Genomic DNA, 24516 nt, shown 5'->3' with positions numbered 1-24516 from the left:
CACAATCTTACTATCAAAAGTTTGGTCAAATTCTGAAGTATCAACCTTTAAAAGCTTTTCAAGTTCATCATGCACATAAATTTCAATATGGTCTAAAGCATAACACTCATCATCATTGGTGTTTCTCGGTTGCTTCATAGCTTCCCGGATATTGATGGTCACACGCTCTTCACCAACTCCAATGTTGAGTTGATTGCGTTGTACTAAGATGATATGTCAGCGGTCACCAAAAAGGGTCTACCTAAGATGAGGGGGACTTGAAGGTCCTCCTTCATCTCCATGATAACAAAATCCATCGGGAACACCAGTGAGTCAATGCTAACCAAGATGTCCTCGGCGATGCCAATAGCGGTATCAAACGAATGGTTGGTCAATCTTATTCTAATTCAGGTCGGCTTAAGAGGTCCAAGACCAAGTCTCTCATAAAGTGAATGGGGCATTAGGTTAATGCTTGCACCCAAGTCGGCTAGTGTGTTGAACACTTTCGATTCACCAAACTTACAAGGGAAAACAAATTTTCCCAAATCTCCTAACTTCTTAGAAATCCTTGGCCTTGATGCAAGAATCTTATTGCACTCCTCTTCAATAAAGAAAGAAGTTTCGTCATGATATTTACCCCTTTGAGATATTAGCTCCTTGATGAAATGACCGTAGTTTGGCATTCCTTTAAGTACATAGGTTATTGGCAAGTTAACCGAGACGTTTTTCAACATTTCTTGAAACTTTTTGTATTGAGCCGCCAACTTGTCCTTCCTTAAAGCTTTTGGATATGGCACCGGCCTTCTAACCTTTAAAGATTCATCACCCTTTTTCTTACCCGATTCATCATTACCCGTACCCTCGTTTGAGTTGACCTTTTCTTTACCCTTCTCCTTATTGACCCCGGTTTCCTCTTCAATAAAACTTGGTAGTGGCTCATGGGTTATAAAGGGTTATGGATGGGGATCTTCAATACCTAGAGTGGTTAAACCGCTTCGAGTGGTTATGGCATTGACATTTTCGTTTCGGTTTGGGTAATTAGGGTTTTGGTTGGTGCCCTCGATCGGAATCACTCTTGTGTTGTTGTTTTGTTGATTTTGGTTTGGTTGACGGTTATTGTTGTAATTGTTGATTGGGTTAACTTGAGTATTTGAAGGTAAGGTTCCTTGTGGTCTTTCAGCAACTTGATTTGAAAGTCTTCCAACGGTACTCTCAAGGTTTTGGAATGAGCTTGTTGGTTTCGAATTTGTTGCTTCAAGAGCTCATTCTCTTTAATTTGGAAAGCTTCGGTGGATTCCACCTTCTTGATGTAGTTTTGCATGATTTCTTCTAAGCTCTTCGTAGGTTGGGATTGTTGGATGTTTTGTTGAGGTTGTTGATTGTAACCTTGGTTATTTTGTGTTCGACTATAACTTTAACGACCCGTCAAAGTACACTTGACGACCATCGTTATCTTGGTCTCACAGCTTGATCATAACTCTATATGAATTTGATAAATAACCTTGCATTCTTTATTTAAAAATGATTTTCTATAAAGGAAACCTACCAAAATATGTAAGTTTAGAAAAACCATACATTATTACTCAACCAAAAGTTGACCAAAACAAGTCAACAACATCCACTATTAAATGTATCAAAATAGAATGCAAGTTAATGTTTAACAAAAGCTGCCATCATAAATATGCAGACTCTCTAAGCACAGCGGAAGCAATCAATCATGAACCTGCGAATAAAACATGCGAGTAACTGTCAACAAAAATGTTGAGTGAATTATAGGTTTAATATTGCAAACAATATTTAATTTAAACCATAAAAAAAATTTATGTTTGAAAACATAAAAAAACTCCTTTCTGAACCACAAAATTATATGCTAGAAAACATATAAAAACATTATTCCATTTTTCGTGAGCCACCTGGTAACCACTTAACCATTTATTTACCCTTGCCAAACACAATAAATAATATACACCGAACAAGTGTATCTTCAACTAAATACGAAGTACTAAACATTCTGATTATAAATTGCTAGCGCGACTAGCTCGAAATGGGGTTGTCAAACCCGATAGATCTATCCATAGGATTCGCGTTCACCAGTAGAAACCAGTGATTACAATTACCAGATTAGGGAATATTTTTGTTCGACTCACAATGAATAATTTAAACCAACTTCCACTTGTGTCCAATACGTAAAAATAAATGCATGTATTCTCATCCCAAAAGATTTAAAATAGAAAAATGGGACTATAACTCACCTTAATAGCAAACGAAGTAACCACACAAATATGCGAACAGCAAATGAAGTAAAGTGATCAGGAATGATCACAACGCCGACCTATAAATAAAGCAGGTCGATATACATAATTAACTTACGTCAAGTCTTAGTATGATAGCTATTGTACATGTTGCAAGTAGACATAGAACAACACTCAACATGCATCGGTTTGATCGGAACACCGTACGGACACACACTTTCTATTTTTAGAAAGTTTCTATTTTTAGCAGGTTTCCATTTTTGGAAAGTTTCTATTTTTGGAAAGTTTCTATTTTTTGGAAAGTTTCCAAATTTAGAAAGTTTCCATATTTAGAAAGTTGTTATTTTTAGAAAGTTTTTAAGTTAGGAAAGTTTCCTTAATTAGAAAGTCAACAAAAGTCAACTAAAAGTCAAAGTCAACCGAAAGTCAACTCAAAAGTAAACCTTGGTCAGACATAGTCAACATTAATTTTAAAAGTGTAAGTTGTAATAATATAAGTTATAATGTTAATTAAAGTTAAATATGTATAATTATGTCATAACATAAGTTTAATTAAATTAAAATAAATTATTAAAGTTAACGTAAGTTTAAATGATATATTTAATATAACATAAGTATTTAATTAATTAATTAAATATTAGTCATAATATAAGAATTATTAATTAATATTAAAATTTAAATCATATCATAAGTATTATTAATTAATAATGAATTATTAATCATATCATAAGTTTCTAATTATAATTATTAAATCATAAGTATTTAATAATTAAATTATAATTAAATAATAACTAAGTCTTATAATAATTAAATAATTAATTAATCCTTATTATAAGTCTTATTATAATAATTTCATAATATAAGTTTAATACTTATCATAAGTATTTTCCATTAATAATAAAAGTATTATTAATCATAAGTTTAATTAAAAGTTTAATTAAATCATAAGTAATAATTAAATGATATAATAAATATATATCATAAGTCTTAAATTATAATAATTACTTTTTATATCATAAGTAATTTAATAATAATGAAAATCATTATTTATATCATAAGTTTAATTTAATAACCATAAGTTTTAATCAAAAGTTCATCGGGTCATAACTTGAGCCACGGGAATCAGTTTTCGGCGAGCCTTATATATATCTTCGCCTAACCAACCCACCCAACACATTAGTGTGCTCAAGAACATCCCAATAACAGTCACCAAGTCGTGACTTACAGCTCTTAATCAGTTTGGACCTTTAATCCGCTCAAAAACGTGTTTTAGTCATAACGGGTGATCCGTGGCTCGGATTTCGATGACCCGAACATGAAAGTTCATACCATCATCATTCCTAACACACTAGTACACCATAAGGACTCTAAAAATAGTCACAAAGTCGGAACAAACCTGGTTCAATTCATTTTCATAGTTTAATCTCCACATAACACCATTTTAATCATATCTTAAGCTCCGGGAATCGAAATGACATGATTCCGGAGTCTAAAATTAATGTCTTGATGAGAGGAACTCATATAGATACTTCAATTTCACTTTTATATCAGTTACACAATCAGAAATGAACGAAAATGCTGCTGTCCCAAATTAATCAAACCGAAAACATATATAATCGAGCAATTCTACGCATACAATCATCAATACAATAACATGTAACTATCATACTATCAATATAACATCAAAATACAGAAAAATAAAGAAAAAATTAAAAATCTTGGGTTAGGGTTTATACCCTAATCGAGAATTGAATGATATGAACTTGTAGAGATCGAAGAGATGAATCCGATTATGATGAAAGCCCTAAATTCCAAGCACTTGATTGATGAAGATGATGATGCTAATGACGGTAGTGGTGGATGGCTCAAACAAAGAAAAAGAGGAAGGAGAAAACAAAAAAAAAAAGAAATGCTTAGGTTAAATGAGGAAGTAATGGTGTTTTTGATCAAATAGCCACTAGTTTGCAAAACTTACAAAACACCCCCTACCTAAGGGAATTTTGGGCCAAAATCAGCAAGGGGGTGGGCCCCACCATTCCAAAATGTTAAAAAGTCAATTAGCTTGTGGCCCGAACGCCCGATCGAAGCCCGAAATGCAAAAACATTACTACGCGATTGATTTTTCGGAGAGATAACAAATACGCGACGAATAAAATATATAAACACTAAATATAAACATATGACATTAAAATATCATATTTAAAATAATTAGGATTTAAAAATCCCAAAAGCTTGCCCGTTGGTTTGAAAACCGAAAAGATTCGCCGGATAGAAATCCGCGACACGTAGAAACGTATAACTTGAAATATGAATACAAATATTCATATAACACATAATAATTAATATATTATTACTAAAATAATAATATAGATCATAGAAATGACGTAGAAAGAATAACAATTAACGGTCGTTAAATAATTAACGGTAAAAGATAACGGAAAAAGTAGGGTCGTTACAGTACCTTCCCGTTACGGAAATTTCGTCCCGAAATTTAAGCAGGTACAGGGGTTGACTCGGCATCTGAGAACAAATACGGGTACTTCTGCCTCATATGATCTTCACGCTCCCAAGTGAACCCGGGACCGCGTCTGGCGTTCCATCTAACTCGAACAATACGAATTCTGTTCTGCTTGAGAGTCTTAACATCTCGACCCATAATTTCAACAGGTTCCTCAATAAAATGTAGTTGCTTAACAACATGAAGCTCCTCCAGAGGAATAGTCTTATCGGCCTCGACCAAACCCTTCTTTAAATTCGATACATGAAAAACGTCATGAACAGCACTGAGTTCTTGTGGCAATTTCAAACGATAAGCCACGGGTCTAACTCTCTTAATAATCTCAAATGGTCCAACAAAATGAGGACTCAACTTTCCCCTTTTACCAAAACATATTACGCCCTTTCAAGGTGATACCCTCAACATAACACGATCACCAACCTGAAATTCAATAACGTTCCTTCTCTTATTAGCATAACTCTTTCGCCAACTTCTGGCAGTTTTCAACATTCCCTTAATCTGTACGATCTTCTCGGTAGTCTCATGAATAATTTCTGGACCTATGAGTTGAGCATCCTCAACCTCATTCCAACAGACAGGAGACCTACACTTTCTACCATACAGAGCTTCAAACGGTGCGGCTTTAATACTTGCATGATAACTTGTTTTTATAAGAAAATTTGGCCAACGGCAAGTATCTATCCCAACCATTACCAAAATCAATTACGCATGCCCTCAACATGCCTTCCAACATTTGGATGGTCCTTTCATTGTAACCATCCGACTGTGAATGATAATCGGTGCTCATATCCAATTTAGTTCCCAAAGCATCTTGTAAGGACTGCCAAAACCTCGATGTAAATCAACTATCTCGGTCCGAAATAATCGATACGGGAACACCATGTCTCGAAACAATCTCCTTCAAATACAAAAGAGTAAGCTTCTTCATTGAATCTGTTTCCTTAATTGGCAAGAAATGAGTTGACTTAGTGAGTCGGTCAACAATCACCCAAATGGTATCATATCCACCCACAACTCTCGATAACTTCGCAATAAGTCCATCGTAATACCTTCTCACTTCCACTCGGGAATCTTAGGTCGCACCAGAAGTCGGGACGGTTTCTGATGTTTAGCTTTGACCTTAGCACAGGTCAAACACCTAGCCACATAAGTAGCAACATCAGCTTTCAAGTTGGACCACCAGTACAGCTCCTTAAGATCGTGATACATCTTTCCTGAACCAGGATGAATAGAGTACCTAGACTTATGAGCCTCATCTAAAACAAATTGTTGTAGATCACCAAACTTCGAAACTCAAAGGTGTCCTGCAAAATACCGATGATATCGCATATTTTATACGCATTTTCCTTAGCGATATCGGGTACATTTTGGTCCTTTTGGATACGATTTGGAATTATTTCGGTGAAAGTTGTGAAAAGTTGGAGTTCCAAGACCAAGGAGGTTAATTTTGAAGTTATTTGATGGTTTTGGGTGATTTTCGATGTAAACGAGTGAAAGGGTTTGGTCTGATTCGAGTTTTGGTGTTTGTATTAAGTTTTTCAGCTCATTTCAGCAAAAATGACATGGAGCGCCGCTCCAAAACGTGGCGCGCCGCGCCATTCCACATAAAATACAGTTCGAGCGTTTTTAAAAGGCAGATTTCAGCTCACCAGTTAAATGGCGCGCCGCGCGATGAAATGGAGATCCGCGCGAGTAAGGGCGCGTCGCGCAGGGTCTTAACCGGGTTCAGAATTGCACCTATTTAAAGCCCGAAAATTACCCTAATTTATCATTATCGTATCCAGACGAATTCCAGCAGCTTTTTGACGAACTTAGGTGATTTTTGGGGATTTCCAAGGTCATTCTAAGGTATCAATCATTCCGGAAACAAGTCTCGATTCGTTTATCTTTCAGGATTCAATCATTGATTAGGTTTATCCCTTGTCATAAACAATGAATTTCTCTATTACTTTATTTGTGATTTTTATTGTTGCCATGATTATTGGCTAAGTTCTTTAATGTTTGTCTAGATTTAATAACATATGTATTGGATGCTACTTATCAGTTGTTTGATTAATTTATGATGATTTGATGTTTGGATTAAAGAACCATTCTTATTGAAGCTAGACTCTTCGATTCAATTGGTTGTGTACTTGTTTGATAGGACGAGAGTTCATTAATTTAGTGCATTAATTTACAATTGGTTTGTCTTAATTGATTGTTTGCTTACTCGGAGACGAGAGTAAATTGAATTCAAAAGGCTAGACGAAATAGGGGTGAATTATGCGCAACGAGAGTTGGTGTGATTGTGATTTGAGTCTTCATCTCAGTTGAACTGTTTAGTCACAATTAGGAGGTCTTAGGCTACGGGGAATTCTGTGTCGTGTAATCTTAATTGAAGTGTTTGCGCTGGGGAATTCCAGGTGAACCGACTAGATAATTCACATAAGTTAGATAATAACTGGGGCTTAATCTAAGTGCATCCAATACTAGGTGAAAAAGGTCTAAACAAGCATTCGTTTTTTTAATTGTTTACAACTATCTTATTTTACTCGTTTGTTTGCTTTAAAGCTTAAAACTGAAAACACCAAAAATATTGTTCAATCTTGTTATTAATTAAAGCTATCTTTGATTTTGGCTAATCGTTAAATAGCCAACCAAACAAATTATCTCGTAATTCAATTTTCTAGATTTAACTTAGTTTAATTCATTAGTTACAAATCTTAATTTTTACGTCTAAACTGTCCTTGGAACGATCTTGGATTTACCAACTTTATACTATTGCACGATCGGGTACACTGCCCGTTAGTGTGTAGTAAATCTTTAAACCGGTTTTTCCCATTATAAATAATAGACGCGATTTCACACATCAAGTTTTTGGCGCCGCTGCCGGGGACAGTTGTGTCGAAGATTAAGATTGCTATCTAATTGTTCTTAGTTTAGTTTAGTTATAGATTATTATTTCTTTTCGTTATTCTCAAGTAGAATTGGTGCGTTTAATCGGTTGTTAGTGGTGATTTCGCAGGTAACAGGTAGTGCATGCCACATACGCGTTCTTCTAATTCTCCGATTTTTCAACCATTTGCAGAACCCGAAAGAGAGTTATTCAGAGCGTTAAGTCACGAACAACAGTCTACAGTGGATTCATCTTTTTCTTCAAGTGCTAATATAATTAATTTGGGAAGTAGTTCTGAAACTGTGGTGCCCGATACACCACCTGAAATCAGAGAAGAAGAAGAATCTTACATTTCCTTAGATCTTTTCGAGACTGAAGATATGGCTGACCAAGAACAACCACCTCGTCCTCAGACTATGGCACAAAAGTTGAAGGCCACACGAGGGGGCCAAGGCAATTCGATTACTCAACCGAACATCACTCAGCCTTTTCAAATTACAGGGCCGATCCTGAATTTGATTTCTTCTGATTGCCGATTTTATGGCAAGGATACTGAGGATGCTAACGAGCATCTTCGTAATTTTAATGATGTTTGCAATTTGTTTAAGCTACATGAGGTTTCCGATACTTCAATCAAGACAAGGCTTTTCCCTTGGACTCTTAAGGGAGAAGCTAAGAGATGGTTAGATAAGCAACCAGAGGGCACGATTACCTCTTGGGAGACTTTGGAGGATAAGTTTTTGTCGAAGTTTTTCCCTGCGTCTCGAGCTGCTAGACTTCAAGCAGAAATTTCACAATTTAGACAAAAGAGCAGTGAGACATTATTTGATGCTTGGGACCGTTTTGCTACTTTGTTACGCTCGTGTCTGCAACACGGGTTGAATGATTACAAAAGGTTCAGATTTTCTACAAAGGTTGTGACATTCCAACTCGTCAGAGTATTGATCAAGCAGCAGGTGGTACGTTAATGGATAAGACTGAAGAAGAGGCGTTAGAGATAATTGAAAAGCAAGCTGCTTACTCTCACGAATGGTATCAAGATCATGAGTCATCCCATTCAGCTTCAGTTAAGAGAACCGAGACCACTAGTGCGTATGATGATTTTGGGTCTATCAGTGCTAAGTTGGATTCTTTTGGTAGAAATTTAGAGAAGATGAATAAGGATATTCATGGTATGAAGGTTGGTTGTGAGTAATGTGGGGGTTTACATTTAGCTAAAGATTGTGATGCAGGGTTAACGATAGGTCAAAAGGAAGAGATAGCGTACATCAGTCAGCAAAATAATAATCAGTTTCAAGGGCGCGCTCAGTTTAACCGCAATTTTAATAATCCCTACAATCCTCAAGGTCATCAGGGAGGTAGTAACAGTAATTATCAGAATTCGCCGGGTGGAGGATTTCAGCAACAAGCTCCTGGGTATTTTCAAAAGCCCCAACCGAAGAGAAAAAGTCGAATCTTGAAGCTATGATCGAAAAGCTTGTGATATCTCAAACTCAGCTTGTTACTACTGTTACTCAGAATAATGAGAAGAATGATCAGATGTTCCGGAATCAACAAGCCGCGATTCATAATTTGGAACAACAGATTGGTCAACTTGCTAATCAGAGAAATGAGAGAAAACCGGGGGAGTTACCAAGTAACACGGATGCTAACCCGAAAAATGGGCACGTTAATGCTATCACCACCCGAAGTGGTATAGCATATGATCCACCAAAGAAGCCTGATGAGTATGATTTGCGAGTTCCATTGGTTAAAGATAGTGAGCCGGTAGTTGATAGTGAACCGGAGGGGGATAAGGAGCCGGAACAGGTGATTGAGGAAGTTGAAAATATACCGGTAAAGGTTGCTGCTAAACCGGTAGCTAAGGAGTATCAACCACCGCTCCCATACCCAAGAAAACAGAGGTTAGAGAAGTTAGAGGCGGAAAAATCAAAGTTCATGGAGTTGATCAAGAAAGTGAATGTCAACTTACCTTTCATTGATGTTATTTCGGGGATGCCCAAGTATGCTCGGTTCATGAAGGATTTGCTTACCAACCGAAAGAAGATGGAAAGTGTTTCATCCGTGACGTTAAATGCAGCATGTACAGCGGTGGTGACAAACCAACTTCCCGAGAAGTTGGAAGATCTGGGTTGTTTTACTATTCCTTGTTTATTGGGGGATCTTGCTTGTATGCGGGCATTGGCGGATTTGGGTGCTAGTATTAATTTAATGCCCTACTCTATTTACCTTAAACTAGCACCTGGGGAACTTAGACCCACTCGTATGGCCATACAACTAGCGGACCGCTCTATTAAATACCCTCGTGGGATTATAGAGAACATGCTAGTTAAGACCGGGACATTAGTTTTCCCCACTGACTTTGTAGTTCTAGACATGGAAGTGGATGAAAGGATTCCACTTATTTTGGGAAGGCCATTTTTTAATACCACTAGATGTCTAATTGATGTTTATGGCCAACAGTTGACCCTTAGAATAGGTGACCAAAAGGTGTCCTTTGCTATTGATAAGGCATTAAAATACCCCGGTTACCTAGATGACACTTGTTATTTTTTGCAAATCGTGGACACACATGTTGAGTTTTTGCAGGAGTTTCCAGAATTGTAGGGAACAGGGGAATGTGAAATAGCAAGTGATGAAGGGGATGTGTTAGATGAGGTGGATTTGATGACCACCCTAATGGCTAAAGGTTATGAGCCAACCGAAGAAGAGCATGAGGAGTTGGAGAAAGCAAATGCATACAGGAGCAAAACTTCAATTGAAGAGGCTCCTGAATTAGAGTTGAAACCACTCCCGGATAATTTAGAGTATGCTTTTTTTGGGGAGGAGTCTAAACTCCCGGTGATTATTGCTTCCGATCTTTCTGTAAGTCAAAAGTCTAAACTTGTCTCCATGTTAAAAGCCCACAAACCGGCTATTGCATGGAAAATTCAGGATATTAAGGGTATTAGTCCCTCTTATTGTACACACAAAATCCTAATGGAAGATAACTTCAAACCGTGTGTGCAACGACAAAGGCGACTAAACCCACATATGCAGGAAGTGGTTAAAAAGGAGATTGTTAAACTCCTTGATGCAGGTATTATTTATCCTATCTCTGACAGTCCTTGGGTGAGTCCGGTTCAATGTGTGCCCAAAAAGGGTGGCATGACCGTGATCACAAACGAAAAGAATGAATTAATTTCTACCAGGACTGTCACGGGATGGCGGGTGTGCATTGACTATCGAAAATTAAATGATGCCACCCGAAAGGACCATTTTCCCCTACCCTTCATCGATCAAATGTTGGAGAGGTTGGCGGGAAAAAGTTTCTATTGTTTTCTTGATGGTTTTTCAGGATATTTCCAAATCCCTATTGCACCCGAAGACCAAGAGAAAACCACGTTCACGTGCCCGTATGGCACATTCTCTTATCGGCGTATGCCGTTCGGTTTATGTAACGCCCCTGCTACCTTTCAAAGGTGTATGGTGGCGATTTTCCATGATATGATCGAAGACTGCATGGAGGTGTTTATGGACGACTTTTCAGTCTACGGAGACACCTTCGAGTCATGTCTTCTTAATCTTGGGCGTATGTTGATTCGGTGCGAAAAAGCCAGTCTTGTGCTCAACTGGGAGAAATGCCACTTTATGGTTCGTGAGGGCATCGTTCTCGGGCACAAGATTTCTAAAGTTGGAATTGAGGTAGATAAGGCGAAAATCAATGTTATCGCTGGGCTTAAAGCCCCTACCGATGTTAAAGGTGTTCGAAGTTTTCTTGGGCACGCCGGGTTTTACCGACGGTTTATCAAGGATTTTTCCAAAATTGCCACGCCCTTAAATAAACTTCTTGAAAAGGACGCTCCGTTTGTTTTCTCGGAGGAGTGTCACAAAGCTTTCAATCTTCTTAAAGCAAAGCTCACTAATTCACCTATCCTTATTAGTTCGGATTGGTCTATGCCATTCGAACTTATGTGTGATGCTAGTAACTTTGCAATCGGATCCGTCTTGGGGCAATGTGTTGGTAAACATTTTCAGCCCATTTACTATGCTAGTAAGACATTGCAAGGAGCGCAATTAAATTATACCACCACCGAAAAGGAACTCCTAGCAATTGTTTTCTCTTTTGACAAATTTCGTGCGTATCTCATACTAGCAAAGACGGTTGTGTATACGGACCACTCGGCCCTTAAGCATTTGCTCTCTAAACCCGATGCTAAACCGAGATTGATACGTTGGATATTGCTTTTGCAAGAATTCGATGTAGAAATCCGGGATAAAAAGGGTGCCGAGAATTTAGCGGCCGATCACCTTTCACGTCTTGAGAACCCCTCCCGTGAGGTTCTCGATGAGACTTCTATTCATGATGATTTTCCCGATGAATATCTCATGAAGGTGGAGGAGTGTGAAGACCCTTGGTTCGTTGATTTTGCGAATTATCTAGTTGGTGGATTCTTAGAGAAGGGTTGGTTACATCATAAACGTAAGAAGTTCTTTAGTGACCTTAAGTATTATTTTTGGGAGGACCCTTATCTCTTTAGGTGGTGTTCCGATGGAATGATCCGCCGGTGTGTTTCCGGAGAAGAATGCGAACGCATTCTTGTCCAATGTCATCATGGTCCGACAGGTGGGCATTATGGTCCCCAAGTTACGGGGCGAAAAGTCTTTGAGGCCGGGTTTTATTGGCCTACTATCTTCAAAGATGCCCACCGGATTTGTCAATCGTGCGATGCTTGTCAACGGGCGGGCCAAATCACCCAACGAGACGAGATGCCTCAAAATGTCATTCAAGTTTATGAGGTTTTTGATATTTGGGGGATTGATTTCATGGGCCTATTCCCGAAGTCGAATAATAAGCTCTACATTCTTGTAGCTATCGATTATGTTTCAAAATGGGTTGAAGCACAAGCTTTGCCCACTAATGATGCACGGGTCGTAGTTTCATTCCTAAAGCAACTCTTTTCTCGGTTTGGTTCCCCGAAAGCTTTAATTAGTGATCGGGGAACTCACTTTTGTAATGCCCAACTCGAAAAGGTGTTGAAACGATATGGGGTAACCCATAAAGTTTCGACATCCTACCATCCTCAAACGAATGGGCAAGTCGAAAACACCAACCAAGCTTTAAAGAGGATTCTTAAGAAAACTATTGGTTCTAATCCTAAGGAGTGGTCGTTTAAGCTCGATGATGCCTTATGGGCATTTAGAACGACGTACAAAACGCCAATCGGAACCACTCCTTTTTGGTTACTTTATGGCAAAGCGTGTCATCTCCCGGTGGAGATTGAACACAAAGCTTATTGGGCTCTAAAAACGAGCAATCTTGATCTTAAGGAGGCGGGTCACCTTCGGTTGAGTCAATTGAATGAGTTAGAAGAGCTAAGGCTCGATGCGTATGAGAACTCAATGGGATTTAAAGGTTTAAAAATACGAAAATGGGATTTAAAGGTTTAAAAATACGAAATTCTGGTGTACCAGCACATGGAGCGTCGCTCCAGATCATGGCGCGCCGCGCCACTTTGAGACACCTGATGTACCATATATTGAAAAAAGCTCGACATGATTTTTCAGTTAATCGGAGCGCCGCGCGACATTTCGGAGCGCCGCGCGACTACCTTGCGCGCCGCGCCAATTTCTGTCGGCCAGCTGTTTTCTTTTATAATTAAAATCAAACCTGAATTTGTACATCCACACAATTAGAAACTGGTTGGTAGCTGTATTTACCCCAATTCCTTTTATTCTTTTCATTCATAACATCTCTTTAACACTTACAAACACTTTGATTTTCAAAACCCTAAATCTCAAAACTTTGATTTCTTGTTTCAATTAACTTCAATCTTTCAAGAATGGCTCCCACCAAGGTCCGAATTTGTTTCTTTCTAACTAATTTCATCTTATTATGTGTAATTGTTTGTTTAATTTTTGAGTATCATGATGAATTAGTGTGGGGTTGCTTTAATTTGGGTTATGTGATTCAATTAGTCATGGGTTTTGTTAGATTATCATTGTATGCTTTGATTTCATGATTAATTTTGTGTTTTTGGAAAGTTTAACATGAACCTAGGGTTTGTAGGATTAAAAATCCGAATTTTGTAAGTGAGAAAGGGGATATTTGCTTGAAGGTGTGGTAGTTCTTGAATTGTTCATGTGTTTTTGAGCTAGTGTGGGGTTGTGTCCATATGGGCGGGTCAAATTGTTTTGAATGACTTGAGCTATATTGTTCTAATTATGTGTAATGCCATGCTAGTAAGGATTAAACATATGATTTTGAATTGTGATGAAGATTTTGTTAATGGTTGTTGGAATTGGTAAAAGTTGCAAACATGATGAAGTTTATTAGATTGTTGGAATCTAAATGAGTGATAAGTAATCATGTTTGTCATGTTTTGGGTTATGTTGATTTATGATTATGGTTCATGAGTTGTTTTGTTTTAAGGGATAATGTGGTTTGGTTGAGAGTGTAGTTTTTGACATGTTTGTTTTTCAAGTATTATTTGTTAACTTGGAGATTGTTTTCAAAAGTGGACTGGCATGAAACATAATTTGGTTGTGAATGGTACTTGGTGTCTATTATTATGACTAACATTAACTTTTGAGTTTGTTGTTTTGTTTTCTTTACTTGTTTCATGAATGTAGAGATCAAGAGGATCCCAGGAACAACCAAGGCAACCACGAATAATCCTGAATTATGGTTATCTCATATCTCGAATAATGAGGATTTGGAGGAAAGGTTCACCACAAATAGCGCTCGTCCGATTGAGCGAACTTATTATTTAGATTGGACGCATCTTTCATCAGCGGGTCCTAATATTGTTCGGGAGTTGCGTCGTTACTTGTGGGTAGTCTATGCGGGCAATGAGTTGAGACCTTATGAAAGGTTATTTGAGATTAATGAGGATATTTATGAGCAGATAACTATAGAGTTTTTCTCAACTGTTAGTTATCGACCTCGAGTCTCTCCGACCGAGGCAGATTTCTTATCGTTTAGGCTTGGCGGGTTAGAGCGTCGTATGTCTAAGATTGAGCTGGCTCGGGCATTAGATCTATATCCTGAGTTGACTGATAATGATTAGAAGTGGCATTTGATGAATTGCAGAGTGTTTGGGGAGCAAGTTTTCAGTGAAAGTGATTATTGGCCGACTGTGGCAACTGCTAGTGCTGGTCCGTTTAGTTCGAGTCGAAGTGTTCAGTCGATGCTTAGACTTCCTGAGGATTGAATAATTTTTAAGATGATAGCTACTATGTTTATGGCAAGGAGAAACGCAAACAAAATTCAGCGAAGGGATCTTTGGATCCTACAACAAATTAAACTGAGGGAGCCGATCGATGTCCCATGTATGTTAGGGGTATGGTTGCAGGAAATTGGAATGGACAACCGCACGGAACGGCCATTGTTAGGTGGGCATTTTGTTACTAGGTTAGCTCGGGCGTTTTCGGTCCCGACGAGTCGATGTGATGTGGTGGGAGTTGAGGCGATGCCCACCAATATTCTGTTTTTCTCTAAGGCTGAGTTTATCCGTCGTGGTCCAGCAGGATGGGTTTTGTGGTCTGATGAAGAGCAACAGCAACAGCAACAGCCAGGTGACGGTGCAGGTCGAGGACGTGAACGTGGAGCTAGTCGATCCACGTATGAGGCTGGGAGCTTTAGTGGTGCGAACGTACAGGGTACGTGGTCAATGGGTGAAGAGAGTTGGAATTCTTTGGTGAACAGTGTGGACGGTCTTCATTTAGAGTACAGGGACAGCAGGTCAGCATATGATGCTCAGGTGGAGCATAATCAGCGGATGTTGGCAGAGAAGCGTAGGCATTATGAGGATTTGATGACTTGGCACCAACAAAATTATGGGTCGATTAACACAACACTAGGACAGTTTGGAACAGAGTTGGGTCATTTGGGAGAGCGTGTTTACAGGGTTGAGTACGATGTTAGGGGAATTAGGGCCCACAATCAGTGGGAGATCCATCAACGACAAATTCAGCGTCAGATGCATCATAACCCGGAGGCGTATATTCCGACGCGAACTACCATTCCCGATTATACGTCTGTTACTCCTCCGAGACCGGATCCTTCATATGACCCGTACCAAGCTTGTCAGGATACGTATGGTGTGAACTGGGACCCTACCAGAGATTTTTGGCCAGGAAGTGATTGATTGTTGCGCGTGATTATGTTGTAATTTGTTTTAAACTATTTCCGTTTCGTTGGTTTGTACTTGGATAATTTTATATTTTGCTTATGTACTGTGGATTTATTTAGGGACAAGGCGTTTCGGTACTGGGTGGTGCCACCTTGTCCCATTTATGTAGTTCGTGTGTTTTTCTTTTCTTAGGTATGTTGGTGAAACAATTTTTTTGCTTTCAAGTCTGGCATTAAGTTCAGCAAAACTACTTGAGTGATGATATTGGTGTGAGGATCGGGAATGGACGATGTTCTTATGCTGGCAGTCAGTTCAGTGCCATCTGTCACTGTCATTCCACGATCAGTGGTTAAGCTCGATAAGTTTTTATTTTTCTTACCCTTTCGATTTTAATCCATTTTTGATCTTAAGTAATGGGGACATTACTTGATCTCAAGTGTGGGGTGGGGGATGTAAAATCTCTCGGGTTGGTTGTTAATAGAATCATCATTATTTTGGTTTTGATATCTAAAAGACTTGACGTTTCACGGGGTTTTGGTCGTAAAAAAAAATTGAAAAATTTAGGGGACATTAAAAAAAAATGAAAAATTAGTTAGCGAAAAAGAAAAAAAAAATAGAAAAATAGTTAAAAATTCGACCAAAACCTTTGTTTAAGATTTGGCTTGGTATTTTTATTTTGTGAATTTGGAGAAGCCGAAAGTGTTCCACATGTTCATTTCCATTGAACATGAAATCCTACTAGTTCAAAGAACTCAATAGTAGGTCACCTGTACCAAAACGGGTGTAAACCGTGAGAGAGCGGTGATTGCATAGCGTGATTGTGACCGAATCACGTGCCAGATCAAAAACTTTTGGTTACTTGGTATAGCAGACTTCCGAAACTATATCATTTTATTATTGCATCATTTAATGATGTGATACTGTGGGAAGAGGAGCCTTGAGCTTCACCAGTGCTGTCCTTTTTAGGAGCAATAGCTACGTGCTTGTGTTTGCTTAGACAACACAACCCATAGCCAAAAGCTATGGAACCCGAAGGTTTTCGGGATTTATCGGGAGTAAAGTCTTCCGAAAGTTGTTTCAAAACCAGTGTCAATTGAAACAGATTGGCACTTCCGAGTGACTCAGATCCACTCATTAAGGAAGTAAAGTCTTCCGACCGTTCTACTTGGTACGTATACCTCTTAAGCTTGCCATTTCATTACCCATCATTTCACGATGAGGTACTGTTAGAGGAGAAAGTCTTGAACTTTCAAAACATGTTCATTATTTTGAATGTGAAATCCTACATGAACATAACAGTTCATACGTAGGTCACTTGTACAAAAACGGGTGTCAACCGTATGAACGGTGATTGGATCGTGTGGTCAAAACCGGGCCATGCGCTAGATCAAAAACTTAAACAGGGCGGTCTTCATTGTTTCTCCTAACAAGGACAATGATGCGCCCGACCACCTAACATAACCACATAGGATGTATCCATTCCATCCTTAAGGGAGTCAAGTCTCCCGAACGACACACTTGCTGATTCATTTCAGAAGTTGTAGTCCAGACCAGTTGTAGGGTGACAAAAAGTCTTGAAAAGTCATTGCTAAAATTGACTGGAAATCTACCAGGCCTCAACGTCAAACAGGGAAACTGGTTGTCGAAGCTTATCTCAATGAGGGAGATTTGCTAGCCAAATGGGAAGCGCACCATGATACACAAAATGTCAGTGATTGATCAGATTCTCAGTGGATAACCTCCGGAAAGGTAAGATATCAGCTTTTAAGCCTGATGAACTTCAATCTTTATGATTGACTTAACGGATTAGATGATTACCTCATAATTGTCGATGATATCCGGACATAATGTGTATCCTCCTAAGCACATTATTTTCTACCGACATCTCGCGATGTTAGGTACTGTGGGAGGCTTGGCTTGGCCAATTGCGGGGTAGCTCGTGCGTTCTCTTGGCACACATGTTCGATTGTTATATCTCTGGTGCTCGGTTCCCACTTGATTCCCGGTTCCATTGAAGACTTATGTTATGATTCGAGATTCTCTATTTCATCATTACGGTACATTATCGAGATTATTTTGGTTATTATATTCATTCATATTGTTTGCGGTTGGGAAGTTACATCGGGGGAATGCAAGTGGGAACTATGGTTGTTATTTATTCCAAATCGTGCCCACGCTAGTTGCTTGTTTGGTTTCTTGTTCGTTTGGTTCTACATACATGTTTGAAGACATTATTATATGGTAGAAGATTATTATCGAGTTTATTTGCTTGAGGACAAGCAAAACTCTAGTGTGGGGTTGTTTGATATCACATATTCTATACGCATTTTCCTTAGCGATATCGGGTACATTTTGGTCCTTTTGGATACGATTTGGAATTATTTCGGTGAAAGTTGTGAAAAGTTTGAGTTCCAAGACCAAGGAGGTTAATTTTGAAGTTATTTGATGGTTTTGGGTGATTTTCGATGTAAACGAGTGAAAGGGTTTGGTCCGATTCGAGTTTTGGTGTTTGTATTAAGTTTTTCAGCTCATTTCAGCAAAAATGACATGGAGCGCCGCTCCAAAACGTGGCGCGCCGCGCCATTCCACATAAAATACAGTTCGAGCGTTTTTAAAAGGCAGATTTTAGCTCACCAGTTAAATGGCGCGCCGCGCGATGAAATGGCGCGCCGCGCGAGTAAGGGCGCGCCGCGCAGGGTCTTAACCGGGTTCAGAATTGCACCTATTTAAAGCCCGAAAATTACCCTAATTTATCATTATCGTATCCAGACGAATTCCAGCAGCTTTTTGACGAACTTAGGTGATTTTTGGGGATTTCCAAGGTCATTCTAAGGTATCAATCATTCCGGAAACAAGTCTCGATTCGTTTATCTTTCAGGATTCAATCATTGATTAGGTTTATCCCTTGTCATAAACAATGAATTTCTCTATTACTTTATTTGTGATTTTTATTGTTGCCATGATTATTGGCTAAGTTCTTTAATGTTTGTCTAGATTTAATAACCTATGTATTGGATGCTACTTATCAGTTGTTTGATTAATTTATGATGATTTGATGTTTGGATTAAAGAACCATTCTTATTGAAGCTAGACTCTTCGATTCAATTGGTTGTGTACTTGTTTGATAGGATGAGAGTTCATTAATTTAGTGCATTAATTTACAATTGGTTTGTCTTAATTGATTGTTTGCTTACTCGGAGACGAGAGTAAATTGAATTCAAAAGGCTAGACGAAATAGGGGTGAATTATGCTCAACGAGAGTTGGTGTGATTGTGATTTGAGTCTTCATCTCAGTTGAACTGTTTAGTCACAATTAGGAGGTCTTAGGCTACGGGGAATTCCGTGTCGTGTAATCTTAATTGAAGTGTTTGCGCTGGGGAATTCCAGGTGAACCGACTAGATAATTCACATAAGTTAGATAATAACTGGGGCTTAATCTAAATGCATCCAATACTAGGTGAAAAAGGTCTAGACAAGCATTCGTTTTTTTAATTGTTTACAACTATCTTATTTTACTCGTTTGTTTGCTTTAAAGCTTAAAACTGAAAACACCGAAAATATTGTTCAATCTTGTTATTAATTAAAGCTATCTTTGATTTTGGCTAATCGTTAAATAGCCAACCAAACAAATTATCTCGTAATTCAATTTTCTAGATTTAACTTAGTTTAATTCATTAGTTACAAATCTTAATTTTCACGTCTTAACTGTCCTTGGAACGATCTTGGATTTACCAACTTTATACTATTGCACGATCGGGTACACTGCCCGTTAGTGTGTAGTAAATCTTTAAACCGGTTTTTCCCATTATAAATAATAGACGCGATTTCACACATCAACCGAGTACCATCGGTTCGTACATTAAACTGTTTACTCAAGCCTCGGACCTTCCCGTTACAAAATTCTCCTCCTTCAAGGCTTCTTGTTGAGCTGCAAGAATTTGCCTTGCGAGGTTTGTTCAAATGGTCATATTCAAGGCCCTAAACCTACGAGGTTCAGTCCTCTCTTTACGACTTAACGTATCGGCCACAACATTGGCCTTCCCCGGATGATACAAAAGTTCACAATCATAATCATGCAACGTCTCAACCCATCTTCGTTGCCTCATATTCAACTGTTTTGGTCAAGGATAGGTTGAAGACTTTTGTGATCAGTATACACTGTACTTTTGACCCCATATAAGAAATGTCTACAAATCTTAAGCGCAAACACAACAGCTCCCAATTCTAAATCATGGGTTGTATAATTCTCTTCATGGATCTTCAACTAACGTGACGCGTAAGCGATGACTTTCTTTCGTTGCATCATAACACAACCAAAGTCTTGACACGGAGCATTACAATAGATAACAAGATCATCACTACCCTCAGGTAGTGATAATATCAGTGCAAAAGTTAACTTCTTCTTCAGAGTTTGGAAAGCAGACTCTTGTTCACTCTTCCACTCGTACTTCTTCCCCTTGTGCGTTAAAGCAGTCAGAGGTTTCGCTACTCGTGAAAAATCTTGAATGAACCTTTTATAATAGCCTGCTAATCCTAGAAACTGGCGAATTTGAGTAGGAGTTTTTGAAAATTTCCCATTTCCCAATTGCCTCAATCTTAGCAGGATCAACTTGAATTCCCTGTTTAATAACAACGTGCCCAAGGAATTGAACTTCTTTCAACTAGAACGCACATTTAGAAAAATTCGGCATACATATCTTCTTTTCTTAACAAATCAAGCACTTATCTTCGTGCTCTTGATCACTTCTTGGAATAGATAAGGATATCATCGATGAAAACATTAACGAATTTATCCAGATATGAGCTACACACACGGTTCATGAGGTCCATGAACACAGCAGGTGTGTTAGTCAATCCGGACGGCATAACAAGAAATTCGCAGTAACCATAACGGGTACGAAAAGCGGTTTTTGGAATATCGGTTTCTTTAGCCCGCAGTTGGTGATAACCAGAATGAAGGTCAATCTTAGAATAAATGGACGAACCTTGAAGTTGATCTAACAGATCATCAATTCTCGGAAGAGGGTAACGATTCTTAACCGTAAGCTTGTTCAATTCACGATAATCAATGCACATCCGAAACTAACCATCTTTCTTCTTAATAAACAAAACAGGAGCTCCCCAAGGGGACGAACTGGGATGAATGAAATATAGTTGCAACAATGAAGGAAGAAATATATGGAGTAGTTACATCGGTGGTATAGATATTTAAGGTAATTCTCTCAAAAAGATAACGAGGATCATGGACTTCAAAGTAAATTTTCATTACATTTTTGAAAGGAAGACGTACGAAAGGTGTGATATTTCAACGAGAGTGAACTTCCTTGTACAATGAGCAAGGAAATATAGGATTCATCCATACCCTTAAATTTATGTGCGAATGAAAAGAACGCGAATCATGGGTTATAAAGAATGGCCGACTCCAGGTGAGATGAATCTCCAAAAATAATTTTGTGTACCTCAAAGTATTGAATCCTAGGATTGATGTTTACGAAGGTGTTGCGGTTGACAACAAATATTGAGAGTAGAAACTCCTCAAACGGTCTAGTGTAATATATTTCCATGATACTCACTATAACAACAGTTGGGGTAGAAATCCACCTAGCGCCTTTTCTACAATAGGGTGACCACCGAGTGTACCCCAGAAAATTGATTTATCGGTCCGCATTTCGGCCATGTCCAACCAGAAGAGGGTAAACTTTACGAGCACAAAGACTTTCCAACAATTTTATAAAACCGGCATCCAAAGTGGTGTAAGAGTTTCTATCAATGAACTTAATGGTAAGTTTCATCCTAACGGATGATGATAAGAACTGTGATCCAAACACTCTGTAGAGTAAAGCGAAAATTTGATAAAATCAATCAAAGGAGTTTTGAAAAAGCTTTAAACGTTTGATGTGATAACATAAACGGAACGAAGTTCTTAGTAAATTTAGAAGTATGTACAACGTGTACCATTTTATATAAAATAAATTGACTTAGTCAAACAGCTCAATAAATGAGTGGTTTTAAAATAATTTTGAAGGTATGATTTAGTATATGCTAGCCAAAATAGGTAAGGGTAAAATTATTAATTTGAATCCATACGTGCTTATATGATTTTATAAATTGTATACATGACAAAATATTTCATTACTTCTATTCGCCCATAAATCCCGTGAGAACCGCTCAATTAAACAAATGTGTAAAACTCCCGATGATAAACAGAGTATCTGTATTTCAGAGGTTACAAGTTGAAGTAAGATCGTAGAAGATCGAGTAAATGACTTGAATCATCGTGCGACATTTGACCGACAAACGTTACGAGGTCATGAAAACCAATGAGTTAACTATTGTTTTGACTATTATCAGGACATAAGTCCTTGGGCCAAAACTATTCCCGAGCGAAGCTGTTGCTAACAAGCGAGTTATGAAAGGATAGCGCATGAGATAGATAATCTGGTTAAAAAGAGCTTCTCCTATATCCACAAATAAGCTAATGAATATTTTCCTTATCCATGTAATACATCAGAACTTCTGAATGAATAGTGTAAAAAAATTTTTGACTCGCTTTCTATTCCTCATGTCACAATATTGGGACTTCTTTATGAATTAACGTAATATAATCACGTTGGCCTGACGCCATTATATTTCACTAATTCATAGTTCCATTCCAATAGCACTACATGAAGTCAGGACATGCGATCAACCTCGAATTTCCATACAATTTCTCTAAAATGATTTCTTAAACAATGTGCTAAGGATAGCAAAAGAGACACAAACATCAAAAGTAATGAATAGCAGTAACGATGACATAAAAATGTCTTCGAAGTACCAAGAATCTCTAAAAGTCAAGAATAACGTTTTCCGGTTCAAAAACCAAATCACATGGGCACAACGGCACAAAGGCACGTAATATAACAAGAATGTTATATACCTAAACATAATAGCTGACATTGAAATGTCGAGCCTTTGGAAGTCAAGATTGACGTCTCACGTAATATAACTCAAATGTTATATACAATACCATAATAGATGACATAGAAATGTCGAGAATTTCAGAAGTCAAGAATGACATCCCTCGGTTTCACTAACCGATGTGTTCTTATAAGAGATAAGTTCGCATGAGTCGGAGAATACATTTAAGTCGGAATGGGAGTTCCTCCCGGATTCAGAACATAATAGAGATGTATGTATGATAACAATATACATACTAATACGATACAAATAATCGCATATAATAATATATTATAGGCCGGGCTGTAGACTAGACTCACTAATGCACCCTATTGACTCGGGTAACGACATCAATGCAGCCTAATTCCCTACAACCAACGCTCTGATACCAACTTTAACGACCCGTCAAAGTACACTTGACGACCATCGTTATCTTGGTCCCACAGCTTGATCATAACTCTATATGAATTTGATAAATAACCTTGCATTCTTTATTTAAAAATGATTTCCTATAAAGGAAACCTACCAAAATATGTAAGTTTAGAAAAACCATACATTATTACTCAACCAAAAGTTGACCAAAACAAGTCAACAACATCCACTATTAAATGTATCAAAATAGAATGCAAGTTAATGTTTAACAAAAGCTGCCATCATAAATATGCAGACTCTCTAAGCACAGCGGAAGCAATCAATCATGAACCTACGAATAAAACATGCGAGTAACTGTCAACAAAAATGTTGAGTGAATTATAGGTTTAATATTGCAAACAATATTTAATTTAAACCATAAAAAAATTTATGTTTGAAAACATAAAAAAACTCCTTTCTGGACCACAAAATTATATGCTAGAAAACATATAAAAACATTATTCCATTTTTCGTGAGCCACCTGGTAACCACTTAACCATTTATTTACCCTTGCCAAACACAATAAATAATATACACCGAACAAGTGTATCTTCAACTAAATACGAAGTACTAAACATTCTGATTATAAATTGCTAGCGCGACTAGCTCGAAATGGGGTTGTCAAACCCGATAGATCTATCCATAGGATTCGCGTTCACCAGTAGAAACCAGTGATTACAATTACCAGATTAGGGAATATTTTTGTTCGACTCACAATGAATAATTTAAACCAACTTCCACTTGTGTCCAATACGTAAAAATAAATGCATGTATTCTCATCCCAAAAGATTTAAAATAGAAAAATGGGACTATAACTCACCTTAATAGCAAACGAAGTAACCACACAAATATGCGAACAGGAAATGAAGTAAAGTGATCAGGAATGATTACAACGCCGACCTATAAATAAAGCAGGTCGATATACATAACTAACTTACGTCAAGTCTTAGTATGATAGCTATTGTACATGTTGCAAGTAGACATAGAACAACACTCAACATGCATCGGTTTGATCGGAACACCGTACGGACACACACTTTCTATTTTTAGAAAGTTTCTATTTTTAGCAGGTTTTCATTTTTGGAAAGTTTCTATTTTTGAAAAGTTTCTATTTTAAGAAAGTTTCTATTTTTGGAAAGTTTTCAAATTTAGAAAGTTTCCATATTTAGAAAGTTTCTATTTTTAGAAAGTTTTTAAGTTAGGAAAGTTTCCTTAATTAGAAAGCCAACTAAAAGTCAAAGTCAACTGAAAGTCAGCTCAAAAGTCAACCTTGGTCAGACATAATCAACATTAATTTGAAAAGTGTAAGTTGTAATAATATAAGTTATAATGTTAATTAAAGTTAAATATGTATAATTATGTCATAACATAAGTTTAATTAAATTAAAATGAATTATTAAAGTTAACGTAAGTTTAAATGATATATTTAAT

The 24516-nt window shown here is 37.7% G+C and overlaps 1 protein-coding gene across 1 annotated transcript; it reads left to right on the top strand.

The window, feature by feature from the left end:
- Nucleotides 1-9562: 9562 nt before the first annotated feature.
- Nucleotides 9563-14817, top strand: LOC139860162 (uncharacterized). Its single transcript, XM_071848934.1, has 4 exons — nucleotides 9563-10135; nucleotides 10232-10489; nucleotides 14512-14597; nucleotides 14697-14817. Exons 1-4 carry the CDS (start codon nucleotides 9563-9565, stop codon nucleotides 14815-14817), a joined length of 1038 nt encoding a protein of 345 aa, XP_071705035.1.
- The last annotated feature ends 9699 nt before the right edge of the window (nucleotides 14818-24516 follow it).

Source organism: Rutidosis leptorrhynchoides, chromosome 7 (assembly GCF_046630445.1).
Source record: "Rutidosis leptorrhynchoides isolate AG116_Rl617_1_P2 chromosome 7, CSIRO_AGI_Rlap_v1, whole genome shotgun sequence".
Classification (NCBI taxonomy): domain Eukaryota; kingdom Viridiplantae; phylum Streptophyta; class Magnoliopsida; order Asterales; family Asteraceae; genus Rutidosis; species Rutidosis leptorrhynchoides.
Note: the sequence above shows the minus strand (reverse complement) of the source record. Positions and strands in the feature narration are given on the sequence as shown.